The sequence below is a fragment of the Tamandua tetradactyla genome, chromosome X, assembly GCF_023851605.1.
Source record: "Tamandua tetradactyla isolate mTamTet1 chromosome X, mTamTet1.pri, whole genome shotgun sequence".
In the NCBI taxonomy this organism is placed as follows: Eukaryota; Metazoa; Chordata; class Mammalia; order Pilosa; family Myrmecophagidae; genus Tamandua; species Tamandua tetradactyla.
The window spans coordinates 144,645,010-144,662,372 of NC_135353.1; the positions used below are offsets into that span (position 1 = coordinate 144,645,010).

At 34.2% G+C, this 17,363-nt stretch overlaps 1 protein-coding gene across 2 annotated transcripts in view; it reads right to left on the bottom strand.

The window, feature by feature from the left end:
- Positions 1 to 17,363, bottom strand: part of LOC143670130 (interleukin-1 receptor accessory protein-like 1) — a 992,918-nt gene that overhangs the window by 235,930 nt on the left and 739,625 nt on the right. For both annotated transcript variants that reach the window (XM_077144759.1, XM_077144760.1), the window contains exon 5: positions 16,154 to 16,307. In XM_077144759.1, the coding sequence (XP_077000874.1) occupies positions 16,154 to 16,307 (154 nt within the window). The remainder of the gene's footprint in view (positions 1 to 16,153; positions 16,308 to 17,363) is intronic.

Genomic DNA, 17,363 nt, shown 5'->3' on the forward strand with positions numbered 1-17,363 from the left:
TATAATTTAACTTTCAGCACAATTTTATGGAGACAAAGGAAATCAAGGCAGAAAAGTTAACTTGCCCACTGGACTACTTTTGAAAAAAATAATCTAGTTTAGATTGAAACCCAAGCATTTAAAAAATATTTCCTGAAAGAATGGATAATGGTTGATCTGCTATTCAGAAAACTTGCTAAAATCAGAATATTGTAAACTTAGAAACATTTTTATTACATTAGAAAGTCTTAGCCCTGGAAGAAAGAGTAGGGTTTTGTAGTTTACAAGCAAGGATTAAAAGAAATGCCCAAGTCCTATACAAGGCTGGAAACTGAACCATAGCTGAATTTGCCTTACTCTAGTTCAGACTCTTTCCACCACACCACACTATCTTGTATAATTTGTAAAATCTTATCCTTGTCATTTTTTGGGTGCTTGCATTGTTTCTAGTTTCTAGTATTGTACTATTACAGATAATACTATAAGGGATAGTGTCATGGTCAGGTTTATGTGTCAACTTGGCCAAGTGGTGGTACCTGTTTGTCTGGTTGGGCAAGTGCTGGCTTGTCTGTTGCAATGAGGACATTTCATAGAATTAAATCATGATCACGTCAGCTGCATCCATAGCTGATTCCATTTGTAATCAGCCAAGGGGGGTGTCTTCTGCAATGAGAGATGCTCAATCTAATCACTGGAAGCCTTTGAAGGAGGATTCAGAAGAGACAGGCTCTCTTCCTGCTTCGGCTGGCGAACCTCTCCTGTGGAGTTCGTCCAGACCCTCCATCGGAATTGGTGGCTTCACAGCCTGCCCTGCGGATTTTGGACTCTGCATTCCCGTGGTCATGTGAGACACTTTTATAAATTTTATATTTGCGAATGTTCCGTGTCAATTCTGTTTCTCTAGAGAACCCTAACTAATAAAGATAGCTTAATGACAATGGTGGTTTTTTTTTCCTTCCATCTCTCTTTGGATTTATGTCTAAAAAACATAGCAAAATCTCACTCTCTATTCAAAAAACACTCCCGATTCAAGAACTTTTGGCTTTGTCTCCTCCGTTTCTGCCTCCTTGCCCATACTGCATTTTTCCCTTTTTTTTTGTTTTTTTTAGGTTTCATCTTTTATCTATGTGTGCCTCCTCTTAGCATCAGTCTTCCAAGCTGTCTTGGCATTTTTCTTTTGTTTTCTTTTCTTCATTACATGCAGTGTTTTCTGAAACTTTCAACTTAAAATATTTTTCTATGTGTTTTATGTGAATTGCTAGAACTCTGCAAGCTTTTAAAACCATTTCAGTTGACCCTATATAAGGAAAACATTCTGTGCCGACTTCAACAGAAAATGTTATATTAGAATCAATGTGAGGAAAGAACAGCTGTTATAGTTTGAGTTATTTTATATTAATTTTAGAATAATCAATATACAAAGAATTTCAAAAACATAGTTACATCTTAAATTAGTTCATAGATAGTTTAAAAACCCTCAAATAATTACTTACATAAGAGGTTTATGATTGAAGCAAAAAGAACATTTAGCTAAGTTACTTAAAATAGAGTATTTTTCCTAAGACACATATCTAATTCAACTTTTGTTCATTCAATATATCAAAAAGTACTTATTTATCATATTTCCATTGTATGCTAAATAATGCAGAATGTACTGTATACTGGTGAAGCCAACATAGAGAACACCAAGTCTTGCCCTCAAGTAGCTTAGAGGTTAATGCTAAAAGAATGGGATTTATCCAAATATTCAAAAACCATATAGGAAACAAAGTGTCAAGAAGCAAACCGACCCCTCCAGAAGGGACTGCTTCTCTTCAGGAAGAAACCACTGAAGGCTGAATGAAGGAGAAAGACTGCTGAGCTGGTCCTTGAATGATATTCAGACTTTGAACAGGCATAGACCTGGTAGATGTGCCCCGCACATGGAGGAAACAGTGTAGAGAGAGGCATTTGGGCAGGAAAGTGGGAAATATGTAGGTTCGCAGTTTTCAGTTTTAGGTCATTTGTAGCTAGACAGCAATCATCTCTTTTATGTGGATGGCTTTACATTGGCAAAACTTGCCAAACTGTGCTCCTTAGAGTAAGGCTGCCTGCCGTACAAGTAAACCCCATGGTTTCAACAATTTAACATAATCGTTGCTCATTTCTCACTCACAAAAGCATGCAGTGAGAATATTTTTGACCAACTTTCTCACATGATATGATTAAGAGACCTGGGCTCCTGCTATCTGCACTTGATGCAACTGATGGGGGAAGAAAGATAGGGAATTAAAACATACTCACTCTTAACTTTGGCTCAGACACTCCACTTTTTCTCACATTCATTGATGAGAGCTAGTCACCTGGCTTTAGTCATAAAGCTTTCTCTAGAAGCAAGAAGGGCTGAGAAATATAATTGCTGGCTGAGCAGTTGCTTCCCAGCAATAGCTCTATACTAAGGAAAGTGGAGCCTACTCTGTCACACTCTCCCACTGAGGCACTATTAGGCAAAGTACAGAAACATATGAAAATGTATCTTAGACACCAATTGAGGGAACACTTGGGATGTTTACATGGCAAAGTTTCTCCCATAGCCATAACTATGACTCCAGTAGCTGCATTAAAGTGGAATACTTAAACACTACTGGCAGGGCATTGTTAAAATATTCTAGTGTTATTCTCCAGGACTCTGGAAGTTATAACCAGGTAAAAAGAGATAGCACAAATTAAAAACAAAACAAAAACTCAGTAGATTCTCTTGGAATCAACAACCAGACATTATCTGAAAGAGAAAAATATATCATTGCAGAATTTTCTAAATTTGAGAATATGAATGAATAAACAAAAACAAAAACAAAAAAACCAAACAACTGGCAAATATTAAGAAGATCCCTATCATGGAGAAGTGCAGGGTCCAAGTTGAATTTCTCTGAGACAGGAAATCTCTGCCAATAACAAATTAACATTTTGGAATTTAATTGTATTTGACAAAAAAAAATGTCTCTCTGGTTCCAATTATTTCTTTCTGGAAAATCACCCTTTCTGAATTGTCTTTGTTATACTTAACAGTGTTTTGTTCTTTGCACACTTCCCATTCCGATCCATACTTTATCCTTGGATAATTCCATTTATTTTTATAAATCCAAGAACCACCTGTGTACATGTTAATGCAAAATTCTTAGTATCTTTCAGGCCCATGTTTCTAACCACCTGCAGGACCCCTGCACCAGATATCCCAGAGGCATCCCAAACCCAAAAGCGTAACTGCCACTTCCTATGTCTACACTCTTGTTGCCTATTCAGAATTTAACCCCACTCCTGTCTTCCTTGACCCTGCTTTTGTTCACCTTATGACAAGTTTTCACGTGCTTCATGGAGAGGCTCAGACCCTTCTAAGACCCAGGGTTGAATCTTGATTGGCCTAAGACAGTCAGAGCTTCAGTGGTCCTGTTTCCTTTCTAGTGATGGGTTGATTCATGGGAAATTGTGACCAATGGAAAGCGAGTGGGAGTCTGCTCAGACTTCTGGGAAATCTGTCTTTACTCTTAACAGGGAACAAAATATGGGGCAATCCTTTTCTGTCTGCATATACTAGTTTCTTCATATGTGGCCATTTGGGGAAGAGGTCAAGTCACCACTCTGAGAATGGCACAGAGAATGACAAGAGATAAATGAGCCCTTGATAAAGTCATCTCAGCTGTTGAATTACCAACCTGAGCCCTTTACTACCTCTGGGATTCTCATTAGATCATTTAGTATTTATGCTTGTTAATTTAAGTCATCAGCTTCTTGCCGAAAATAATAATAATTCACTCTTCTTCAAACAGGCTCATCTCTAAATCCCTCAAACTTCAAATCCCAAACAAAAATTAAGGATGAACTCCATCATTGTTCATATATAATTAGTCATCTAATTATTTTGCCCTACTTACTACATATATCTTAAATTTATTATCTCTTCTGCAAACCCATTGCCTTGTCTTTACTTTAGCCAATTGTTGGCTGCCATCCAGAACAGTGCTTCCCAAACTATCTTCGGTGAGGAACCACTTTCCCACATTTCTGATCAGCACTCTGATTAGCACTGGCCCAGAAAGTAGCTATAACTTCTCAACTGCATCAAAAACGATAAATACAGAACATATTTGTTTTTACAAAACAGCTTCTGTGAATGTAAAACTGTTGCTCAGAGAGTAATTCTATTTCTTACTAAATATTTATCAAATAATTTCATTAAAAGGAAAAAAATATGAGAAGGCAGGTCTACATAACTAGGTTTATTTAACTAAAGAGAAATTAGATTAACAAAATGATCTGACTATATACCTGAAATGGAAAACATCTTCAAAATTATTTCATTATACTTTTATGCAGCATGTTTGCATTAATTTAATCATAGCGCTGTCATATCCAAGCAGTGAATAGGGACTATCTGACTAACTTACTTGCTGCCTCCACAGCATACTGTCTTACTATTAATGGATATTTTTCACATCTTTTCTACTTCACTCCCTTTCTTCAGGTTTGATGATGACACCTGTTATTGACTGCATTATTCTGAAAGAGTTATATCATTAACTAGCTTACTAGTATCTTAGTAACAATATATTATTATTAGAAACCTTCTGTTTTCATCTTATATCTCAGGCGAGTGACTCATAAAATTGATACACAGAAACATGACATCTTCATTACATTCAGAAGCCATACTTTTCCTTTAAAAGTTTTAAAATGTATTTTTACTTTTTTTTTAAAGGACACATATTTCAGGGTCTTTCATTTTTTAATTTGACAAAACAAACATCAATGTAAAAAAAAAACTAATATATTAAAAACTAAAATGTTTAAACAAAAATTATAAATTAAAGACTTTGGAGACACATGATAGAAATAGCACTTAAATTCAGGTTTAGAGTATGCTTCAAGGTTTAATGAATAAAGCAAATGTGTTCTTCAAATGATGGAAGTACACAAACAGAACATAATTATCTATTGCAACATTAACATTAAGCACTCATTAAGTTTGAAAACTTCTGTTGACACCAGAATGACACAGCAGTGACTACACAAAACATTTCTTTTTTAAACAATAAAACCTCTTAATCATCAATTTGTATTTTTCCCTTCTCTGGCAAACACATTGCACTGCATTATATGGGACAATATTTATGATGTTCATAAAGAATCTTTGATATTATTAACATTTCAGGAAGTCTTTCTATGTTGGATTGAAACCCAATGCTGAACACAACAGATGATTAAGAAATATACAGTAAGACCTTCTAATTATGATATAGAGGAAGCTCTCCTCTATATCTTACATAAATATCATAAAATGTCTTTAATTTGCATATTTATGTTGGACTGTCCCTTTACAATTCATTGGACTTTTTAGGTCCTCCAGATGGAACAACAGATGCTAATACCATGACTAAAAGTATGGTCAAGCATTTTAAGAAATGAAAACATTAGATCCTCTTATGACTCAACAGGCATATATTTTATCATGAACAAAGCCAACTCAGTTTCCTTATAATTCTCCAAAAGGTGGCTTCTAAAAATGTTTTAAATTCATATTACATAATGCCCACATAAATTGCAAGTTAAGATTTACTTCTTGGGTACATCAACAAGAAAGAGCCCTCAATATTGTGGAAAAGACCTGAACACCTCCCCCCCCCACCCCGAACACAGTTAGTGGACCTTCTCATGTAGTGTAAAAAATAATAATTTTTTTTTCAAATAGTTAAAACAATTTGAAAATAACATCCATTATTTTAAATCTTATTATATAATTTAATTGTTAAAACAGTCACAGTCATAACCAAACCTAACTTGTTTTTATTTTAATTGCTTCCTATTTTTTTAACTATAAAATATCCACGAAGAAAATGAGTAATAAGAAATTTGACAGAATGAAAAATCACTAGAGACTAAATGACCTTCCTCTACCTTGTCTGTGCCTAAATCTGCCTCAGAGATCATATTTTAAAAACTCCAAAGAGGAAACCACTGGCATTTATTCTGGTATCGAGCAATAGTTTTTGTCAGGGAGCCACTGTCAAGTACTAAAATCATAGAGCTATACATTTAACCTCCTCATTTGACCAGGACAGAGGATGAGATCTAGAGAAAGGAGACAGATTACCATGTACACAGGAGATAAGTCAGAAAAACCTTTTGAATGATGATAAAACCTGCTGTAGGTTTAATGCAGTCACTGCTAGGTGCTGTTCCATTACTCTGAACCCTTCCAATTCATGACACCTTACTGCATCACATCATAGCTTTAGAAAAGTCCAAATAATGGTAATATTCTTAGTTTCTTTAACCGTTCCTTTTTTCTAAGTCCAATTGTTAGTGTACTTTTATCTAAAGTTTCTTCCAAGTTCTCAGTTTCCCTTTTAATTTGGTGTCTAGGAAAGAAGAAAACAACGAACAAACAAACCTGGAACTCCATTAAGAATATAACATGAAGTGAGTTTAATAGGAAATTAACTTGTGAGTTTCATTTTTTTCCTTAAGCCTGTATTCATTAAGCTGTCAGAGGTCAGTTTATTAACAAAAACTTCCATAGTGAAGTTGCAGCGTGATCATACCACTTTTGCAAGGATTTGATGGTGATTCTATGTGTTATTTGTTCATTTTGAAAAATATATTAGGAACTTATTCAATCTAATATTTGAAGATATAATATTGTTAAATCCAGTAGGAATCTACTGCATAAGTAGATACATTTTATTTTATTTGTACTAAGTAACAGATTTGTTATCACTGGGTGGTACCAACAAAATTAAGACTAAGAGCTATCAATTGGGTTTGATAATTCTCTAACATATGTATATGTAGATATAGATTGCAGATATCACCATACTAAAACATTTAGTTACATTATTAAACCATTAAGAAATTTATCTCTTCCAAGATCACATAAGTTTTACATAGGTTTAATGTTGACAGTATAGGCTAAGTTATAGTATTCATATTTTAAAGGCTTTATAAATACAAATTAGTGTTTGCATGGAGCAAGGTACTAAGTGCTTTTCTGTTTACAGACATCTTTGTTCATAATGCTCAAAGCTTTAATACCAAAAAATATGTGTTGGGATTCATACTTTTTTTTAGCTTCAAGATTCAGATCGTATCATATTGCCTTTTGCTCTTAAAAGTTCTTTTAGATATGGAGTCAACTATCCTAGAGTTGCATAATCCTAGAGTGAATTTTCAGTGCCAGATTTGATGATACTGAAGATGGAGAATGTTGGACAATAGAGATTTCATTAGCTTGTCCTACTAAAATTTCGACACCAGGGCTTCTGCACTTAAACAGGTGCAACACTGAGTTCTTAGTCGATTTTGCTGATGTCAAAACTAAAAGCAGTTAATTTAAAGTGCCGGCATAATGGCTAGAGCTTCATATATTTAATGGAATGATGAATGTCTGTCAAACTGGAAAGGCTAATGTCAAGTAGGGAAAGGATGCTAGTTTTTAAAAAAAATTTTGATATAATTTTAAAAATGTACTCCAAGCTGTTATGACCAACCTTTTTTTTTCAAATGGACTTTTAAAAGGTTTGTAAAATAGCAAATACAATTATTTTAACAGATTTCTTTTAAGAAATTTTACCCCCTGACTATTAGGAGAAAAGAAGTGATGTTACAAGTCATTACAAGGTGTGTGTGTGTGTGTGTGTGTGTGTGTGTGTAATAGGTGAGGAGCAGAAATACATATATTCATTTATACCACTTATAGAAGGAAACTTTGCTTTTTAAGCGATCACATAAAAATAACTAGAGACTTCAGCACACATAGAAAACATTACATAGTGATCAATGAATATTATTCAATGATTTATATTAATGATGAACAGTGTCATTTGAAAGACTGAGTAAAGATTAGAAATATCAACATCACAACCACAACAAACCAACATGAAGATTCACAGATCATTTCAAATAATGACAGCAGACACTTGCATTTGTACATACCTATAACACCGGCTTTAACATGTCTGAGCTAATTTACCCTTCACCACACCACTGTGAGTGGTTATTCACAGTCCCAAAATTAAGATAGCACTTAATGAAGCCAGATAACTTGGTCAAGTCCTGTTAGGCAAGGCATGGCAGAACCACCAATCAAACCATGCCTTCAGACTCTGGGTCCCCTTTCTTTCCTTTACACTTCTCGAGATGGATATTGCATTCACTTTCTAGGGCAGTGCTGTCCAACATAAATGTAATGTTTTGTATTTATAGGTGAAATATAGGTATAAAATTAAAATTTTTCTAGTAAGCACATTTTAAAAAGTAAAACGAAACAGGTGAAAATTAATTTAGTAATATATTTTACTTAACCAACTATTATCATTTCAAAATGTAATCAGTATAAAAAAAATTGCTAGTGAGGTATTTTGCCTCTTTTTGGCACACTAAGCCTCTGAAGGCTAGTGTGTATTTCATGCTTGCAGCACATCTCAATCTGGTCCAGCCACGTTCTAAGTGCTTTAGAGCAGCATGTTACTAGTGGTTTGTGTCCTGGACAGCACAGTTTCAGAAGCTTTACCCATTTCTCTAACTAATGAATCAGCCTATCAAAGAGTATTTATTGGACAACTATCTCATTCTTAGAACTGAGCTTGTTGAAGTGGGCTTAAGAGAATCAGAAGTAGCAGAGCAGAAATGAAGGAACGGAACTTCATCAGAAATGATGATGGTGATTTATATTTAAAATTATAAACACACATCCATAATGCATTTTGAGTTTCCACCTTTATGGAATATAATTAATGATGATGATAAATCACTTTGCACAGTACCATAATGTAGCTGCTTCTCCAACAACGAGGTAGGTATGGGCTTAGCTTATGATGTGCAAGCCGAGAAGCAATACAGCTTTGACACCTGGGTCAGAAAGGATGGGGCTGGTGGCAGGAAGATTGGGCCATTTCTAATAGGTAAGATGTCCATGAGGATTGTCCTGGTAGGGATATCATAATGAAAACATTTTAAGTGCACTTGAAATCCAGTGCTGTCAAAGAAAAACAGCAAGAAGTTAAAGGTTGGCTCATACTGATGAACTAAACCCAGCAACAATATAACATCAAAAACAAAGCCAGACAATTCAACAAAATTAAAAGGAACATAAGCATGGAGTAGAAAGTCCTGGTGACTAAATGTTCTACTGAATATTTTAGCTCTTACATAAGCACTCAAAATAGCAGCAACGTTTTAGATGTTTAAAATGTCACCCATTGTTTTAGGCATACCTAACTTATGCGTGTGTGTATGGAATCTAGTCTCTGGCATGCTTAGGGGCCCTAGTGTGCTTTGTATTTTGTCTCCAGACTCTTTTTCTTGGCTGTGTCTTTTTTTCTCTTCTAGTCAGTGGGGTTTCATCCTTGGGCACTATGTATTGAGGCTGTCTCCCTCCTGAAAAGTTTTGCTTTATACTGTCCAGGAATATTACCAGCCTGGTTCCATTTCGATGTGACATTTTTTGACTTGAGGGCTTTCAGGCCACATAGGTGGTATAAGCTCAAACATCCAAATTTGCAATGGTGTGGACTAATAGGATACATTTTTGATAAATTAAGATTTCAGACTAGGACAGGCAAACTTGTGTCTCTTTTCCTGTGCTAGTGATCATATTTTTTTCTGCTTTGTTTCATGCCAGAACTTCTAGAAACCTCACTTTAGGTGGGGTTTTCAGTTCCAACTCCTTATGCTTTGGGGGTCCAAGTCCTAGTCTCATCTTCCTATGTAACTATTAAAACTCAAACCCTTGCTTGCTGAGACACCCCCCAACACTCCTCTGCCCCCCCTTACCGCATGCTGGCCTCATAGTCAGGTTCTTTTAACTGCTCTACTTTTTAATTCCCTCTTTGTTTTTGGCTCCTGATATATACATACATACCTTTGGAGTTGTATATACCCTATCAAGACATGTTTTTAAACTTGATCAATTCCTGTGGGTATGCACTCATTGTAAGCAGGAGCTTTTGATGAAGTTACTCCACTTAAAGCATAGCCTACCTCTATCAGGATGAGTCTTACTCCTTTTACTGGAGTCCTTTAAATGCAGAATGAAATTCAGATATAGAAAAAGCCACAGGAAGAAAGAGCTGAAAGTTAACAAATTTTGGAAGAGAAGGGAGAGGCAAGGAGAGTCCACCACGTGCCTTACCATGTGACAGAGGTGCCTAGAACCAAGGGTCACCAGCAGCCAGCCCCTCAATGCCAGTCTTTGGGAAGAAAGCACTGCCTAGATGATGCCTTGATGTGGACTTTTTCTTAGCTGCAAAATCATGCAGCTGTGTAAGCCACCTCATTGCATAATATTTGCTTGAGCAGTCAAGGAAATGAAAAATATATATATATATATACACACACACACACACACAATGAAAAAGATGGATTATTTTCAAGAAAAATTTATGAAATATTCTAGATAAATGCCAGGTATTTAGAAAACACTTGAACATTTTTAAAGGGTGAGTAAATTGAAGTTATATGGATCAAATAAGTCATTACAAATATGAACATCGAATAGGTCCTGGCACATAGAAAAGACATTGTAAGTGTTAACTATTCTCATTGCTGATGCCTTTTATTGCTTATATTAATGTCAATTGTCCAAGTAAATGATGCCTTGTCATCTCTAGGATCCAAAATGACACATACCAACGTTGCTAGTTGCATGTTCGAAAATGCAAGTTTTCTGCTTACAAATAAAAACAGCATGTTTTTTGTTCAAAATGATGAAATCTTGACATTAAATATTTGTTTGATTCATATATTTTTTGGACAGTCCGCTCATTATAACTAGAAAATAAATAAATTGAGGTGATCAATGTCCTCTGTTGCAGGGGAGTTAACACTGCTCACTAGTTGAGATTGAACTCTAAAATCAGGATTACATGATCAAATTAAGTAAACTCAGTTTCACTATATTGATCAGCTTTATTATCTTTTAATTCAAGTGTTGGAATTAATGTGAATGGTGCTTGAGTTACCAAATATGACAGATGGATCTTTGCTTATGGAAACACCTAAGAGGGAAATATGCCGCATTTTGTCAAAACTAATAGACATGATGGTTGTCTTGGGCATCAATTCTGATGTGTCACCAAGCATACAAAGTCAAGTCTAGAAACATATGCCCTGCTATCAATTTCGTCAATTCCTATTCATCGTAGTCAGTAAAACACACATGAATCTATGAACTAAGTCAACAGGGAAAGTTTTTTAAAAGGGGGAGATAAAAGATACCATTTTTTGAAAGAAATAGAGAAAAATAGAAGTAATCACTCTAACCCGAGGCTAGACTACAAATATATCATTTAATTATATCGATAGCAGAAGGATTAAAGGTCTCATAGTAAAATGTGTTTCAGTTGAACTTCAAAGATAAATCTTTCACAGCGATCAGCAGAGCTAATATGAAAACTATACTGTATTGTTAGCAATTATCCAGTGGAGTAAATCATAGACTGACGTTCAGGAAATTAAATTTTATTCCTAAATTTGTGACCATGGTACTCTGTGACCTTGATAAAGCCACTTAACCTTTCTCTGCCTCAGCTTCTTCATCCATAAAGAGAGGAAGAAGATGTACCTTTTGATGGCATAAATTCAGCCTATGGTTGACTGGAAAGTAGTTTAAATATAATGCTACATTAACCCTGTTAAAAAAATGTTATACCAGGTTTAAAAATACAATTAAAGCCATAATATCTTTGCACCAGTCCCCTCATTCTTTTCGCTTTCTTCAAGTCAGGTTTCCTTCCCTCACTTACCTACTGAATCGAGCACCATCTTTGCTGACCCATACACTTAATTGGGCAAATTTTTCCTCATATAACATTTTCACAATCCATTCTCTTACCATTATTTCACTACTTTATGATCCGGCTCTAGAAACTTAATGGCTTTTCAACTGGTGAGATTTGTTTCCACATTTTATGATAGGAATATGGCTATTTTGTTTTGAGTCCTTCTTTTTATAATTATAGAAAAAGTTTTTAGCAGAAGGGAAAATAAGAATTAAATGGACAGAAGCAAATATCATATAATATAAAATCTACTGAAAGAAATCAATGTAATGTATATTTCTTTTTTTTTCTTGGACCTAACAAATCCAAAATTATATACCATAACTAATGTCCATATTATTTTTTGCTGGAATAGCTCATATTGTAAGAACAGCCAAACTGGTCTAATTTATTTGGGGAATACTTGGTCTCTTATGGAATACTTCTGGGCATGACATTTGCCCCATACCCACGCTATTGAAAATAAGCTGGTATAGGGTTATGGCTGAAGTTATAGTCTGGGTGTGAGTTATACTTTTGTGCAAGTACCCTAGGATATGTCGATTTATGTCAGTACAACCTTGAGTCTTTTAATACATTTTATTTAGCAACATTGAAGCACAGAAGGTTTTATGCAACTTATAAGAGTTTTATGACTATCAAATCACATTTTATAATCCTTAAGGAATCATAAAGTATAGAATAAGTAGTTGACATCTGTCATTCATGTCCCTAGGAATGTTTTCCTCTTCTTTTGGAACCATACGTTTCTTTTGGGACACTATTTTACCCCTTCTTTCAGCCCCTTTAGTAGGCACATGACCCAAACCAGCCTAAATAGAATATTCCATTCCCCTGGACCCAGGGATTTGTTTAAGGATGGTCAAATGATCTGATAGCAGACAATGAAAGCTCTAAATCAATTTTTTTTCATGTTTTGACTAGAAAGGGCCTCTCTTGGCTTGAGTCCTTAAGCTGGTAAAATTCTACTAGCTTATGGTATCATGCCTAAGTATACATTTTGGAGAGGAACTTGAGAATTGCAATAGTCCCCAACAGAGGAAAGGAAAAACTGAGCCCTGATTTTGCTTCATTCAACTGGAGGTAGGTTTCTGTGAGTTGAAATTTTAAAATTCAAATAACAGAAATATCAAAGAGATCTGATTTTTTTAATTGAAAGATACTCTGGAAACGACAGACTTCTGATAGTGATGTCAATCAACACAAAGTATACAACAGGTCATTAAATAGATGGCTTTGTTCATTGAGAAAAGGATATAGCAAACCCTAGTCAAAAAGTTTTTCATGATATCTTTGTGTACAAGATGAAATATGGGTGAGTCAACAAAGGGATCATTTTCAGCATATATAAGGGACTGCTAAATATCAATAAGAAAAGCAATGATAAAAAGGCTTGACCAGTCTACCCAAAAGTGAAACATAAGTGGCCAATAAATAGGTGGATAGGTGCTCACTTTCTTTAGTGATCAGAGAAATGTGATACCACAATGTACCCATCAAATACACAAATGCTGCTGAGGATGTATAGAACCTGGAATCATCATCCACTTCTGGTAAGAATGCATACTGATGCAAACACTTTGGAAAGAAAAAAACAGTATCTAGCAAATTTGGAAATATGCACCCTCTATGAACAAGCAAATCTACTCCTAGGTAACAATGTGGAGGAAAAGACTTCCAGAGAAAGAACAGCATGTGTAAGGCTCAGAGGGAGGATATTTGGGCGAGAATAGTGAAAACTTCAGTGTGGCTGAGTCTTTCAGCAGAGAGAAGAGGCTAAAAATGAGCTCAAGTATCTTAATCAAAAAACAACCAAAACAGAAGCTTAACCAGAGACGTACACTTTTGACAAGGGAAGCGACTTCCAAAAAAACTCACACGATTACCTGCACATGTAGGCAGAAATTTCTTTTTCTCAACACATATAGAATTTTTTCTTTCCTTTTTATTTTTAAAGAAACCTTCTAATACACTTGGAATGTTTGCTCATTATCAGCAAGGCAGGCCCACTGAAACTAAATAGCATGCTGTGTATAATATTTACAATAAGTGCAATATGATAATGACATGCAGAAAAATAAAACAGTGATTCATTATCATCCAGAGAACTGCCCAACTTTATCGCTTTACTGAGGTATACAATTTGAAGTCTAAGAATTTGGCCACTGACAAAAGAAACGTGGTAAGATGTCTCAGCCTTTAAAGCAACATTATACATAAATACATCTTGCCAACAGAACTGTTGTTAATACCTGGAATTCATTACAATACATATTAATTTTAATCCTAGGGCATACAGTTCTCTCATTCACCAAAAACTACATAAATGTCAGAGGTCGCTTTATAATTTATTTGCCTGATTCCTTCTCAGAGGCAAGACTATACAGTTAGAAGTGTTCATGATAATCGTTTAAATGAAAGCTTTAACAAAAACTCTTATTAACTCCCTTTCTTTATCAAAAAAATAATCATCTCTCTTTTTCCTATGAAGAAAAGGAGATATTTTGGGAGAAAGAAAAGTTAGGAAAACATAGTGGCTCTGGCAGCATTTGGGAGAAAAGAGTTCTAGTTTTGGGTCTACAAAATAGCCTTATATAAATTGTTTCACCATTTACAATTCCGTTTCCAGTTTCCATGAGATTGTTTTCCAATTGCCTCTTACTAGATGGTGGTTTAGAATCCTAATTATTTTAGAAAGGATAGAAATTTGCTTGCCAAGGATTAATTCTACATTCCAAATAATGAAAACAATAAGTGCATCCTATTTTCTATTCAGAATAGATCATTTTTCCTTTTACATTTTCAAATTTCCATGTATCAATAGCCATTCCTTGGAAAAGTTACTTCAGCAAATATTTAAAACAAAAAATAAACACTAGACAAGTTTCAATGTTTATGGTCAGGAAAACCCAAGTATAGGCACAAATTTTTTTTTTTTTCGCCCGCTGGCCCACAGAAATGATAGGGAGAGAAAGTGATAAAGTGTTCATTTTGATTTTCTATCAAGAGACCTTTTACACAGCAAAACTACAAACCAAACTACAGTAAATTGCATACGCTTAGCGTAGGTACATAATACAAGTTAAAGACTCATATTGTGTTTACTATTTGAGTGTTATAAATTGGAAGTGCCAATTGTTTCCTGGGTCTAATTCTTATCAAAGTCACTACCAAATATCACCTTCTTTATTTCATTAAATTTTCTTTTGAACAGAATAGGTACTGCTTGCAAAATGAACACCATGAAACTTTCCTATACAAGAAAATTATATTGGGTAGATCAAAGAACAAATGAAAATCTCTTCAATTTAAAATGTTGAGTTTCGAATAGAAGGACATTAAGTAAATATGATTTCAATGATTTTGTACATATGATATGGTTCTGTAAGGCAAAATAACTATCATGTTTATACTATTCTATGGATGGTTTTCAAACATGAGCATTCAAATAAATTCAGAATAGTCTCTATCAATAAAAATATGAGAAGAATGTCTTTAAGCTCATAATGTTGTTTTTGGGTTTGTCCCCCCCCCCGCCTTAGAATCATTTTTGTCAAGAAATGCATGAATACAAATTATTATGTGATAGAAAAATGGAAAAAAATGATGTAAATATGCAGTAATTTTGTATTCTGGAGAATTATTTCATATATATCACTTCATTCAATCCTCACAAAACCACTATGAAATAAACACGACAAATTTTATCATCCTGCTTTTATATATGAGGAAAGTGATATTTTGAGGGGGGTGGTGAGGCAATCACAGTCACCTGATTAATTAATAGATGGTTTTCTGAACCTTATTCTCACGTCCTTCCAACATAGCTACCAGAGACACAGGAATAGTTACATCCATCGCATCTCATATGATTATTTGATTATTGCCTTTGAAAATATGTTATTTTCAAGCTTGAGGACATAGGAGTCAGATTTATACAGTGACAAAAGAATAAAAGACAAAACTTCTTTTTCTAATTTGGTGAAAGCTAGAAAGACAGAGGTAGATTTTATATAGTCCATATCATCACTCTAATAAATGCTTCTGAGAATGATAGCACTACAAAACATAAGCATAATTTTCTGAAATTGTAAACTCATTATTTCAAGTACTTTCAAAAGCTAACACTTCCATATTTCCCTAAGCATATTCTCTTTAACCTTTCAAACGCATTCCTATACAAGCTGACTTAAAAGCAAGGAGGAAATTTCACCTATAGGAATCCACTTAGCATTTGGTTAAGTGCTTCTTTCATTGCATGGATTTAAAAACCCAACAGTGACAAAAGCAATATGCAGTGCAAAAAACCTAAAAATGCTAGTTTCATTACTTGCAAATGAAATGCTGAAGACCGTAATTACCTGTAACAGTTAATTCAGTAGTTCTTCTCACAACAAAGCCTCCGTATTTTAATTCACATGTATAATTCCCAATGTCATCTTCTCTGACTTCTCTTATTAGCAGGGTATCTCTTTTGAATACAATACTTGGCCTCCATGTTTTTGTCCTACATTCCTATATGAAGAATATAAAATTTAAGTAGTGGACACAGGAACTGAAATACAGAGAAAAGTATTTTAAAAGGACTAAAGAGTCTGAATTAATGCTAAAGATTTTCATTCCTTCCCCATATCTCCAAGAAACCAGGCACATTTATAACCTCAATTTGAAAAGAGTACTTGTAGCAAAAGTCATTTTATTAACTTCTATGATGAGTTTTTCTAAATGACAGGCATTGATTCATTAAATCTAAGACTGGGGACATATATTAAAATTATTCCAGATACCATTTTCAGGAGCAAATACTTTATATTTGATGATTTTGAAACTGATCATCTCAATACTGATAACATAAAATACAACATATATTGTTTTGGTGGAAAGTGCAAAAATCAGTTCTATGTTTCAATATTCAAAATCTGCATTTAGAAATAATTCAATCCCTTCATAGGCTTTACATTCTATAATCCATAAAAGAAACAGCCAACATTTATATGCAAAGTCTTTATAATCCCATAAATATCTATTTTCATTGTCATTGATGAACCTACCAAATTAGTCTCTGAATCAAGCTTTGAATCATAATAATGTTGGCTCAAGAGATTTCTGTTTTTGCCAAGACAGAAGTTCATTTCCTCTAGCCAAATTTGAAATCAATGGAATGAGAATAAACTAGCTTTAAACCTTTTGACACTTTTCATAGGTAATATTGTTTCTAAAAAAATTTATTCTCAAATCAAATTTTTGCAGATCATTATTTTGATTATGTAGCTTGATGCCTTTATGTAATTAGACAATTATCCAGTTATTTCAGACAATAATATATATTTTCTCTTCTCTTATTAGTGCATATATCGTCAATTTTATATCAGTTCAGATATTGACATTTTACATATCATATACATTTACACAGTCACTTTTTATACCACCAATATCAGCTAAATAGTCGTAGCAGAAAATGTAATATTGTATTTGCATTAGCTTAGAAACAAAGAATGTAGACTGAATGTATGGAATCTATATTTTGCCAGACCAGCTCTTTTACAGCTTTCTAGTTTAAAAAGTAGTCTT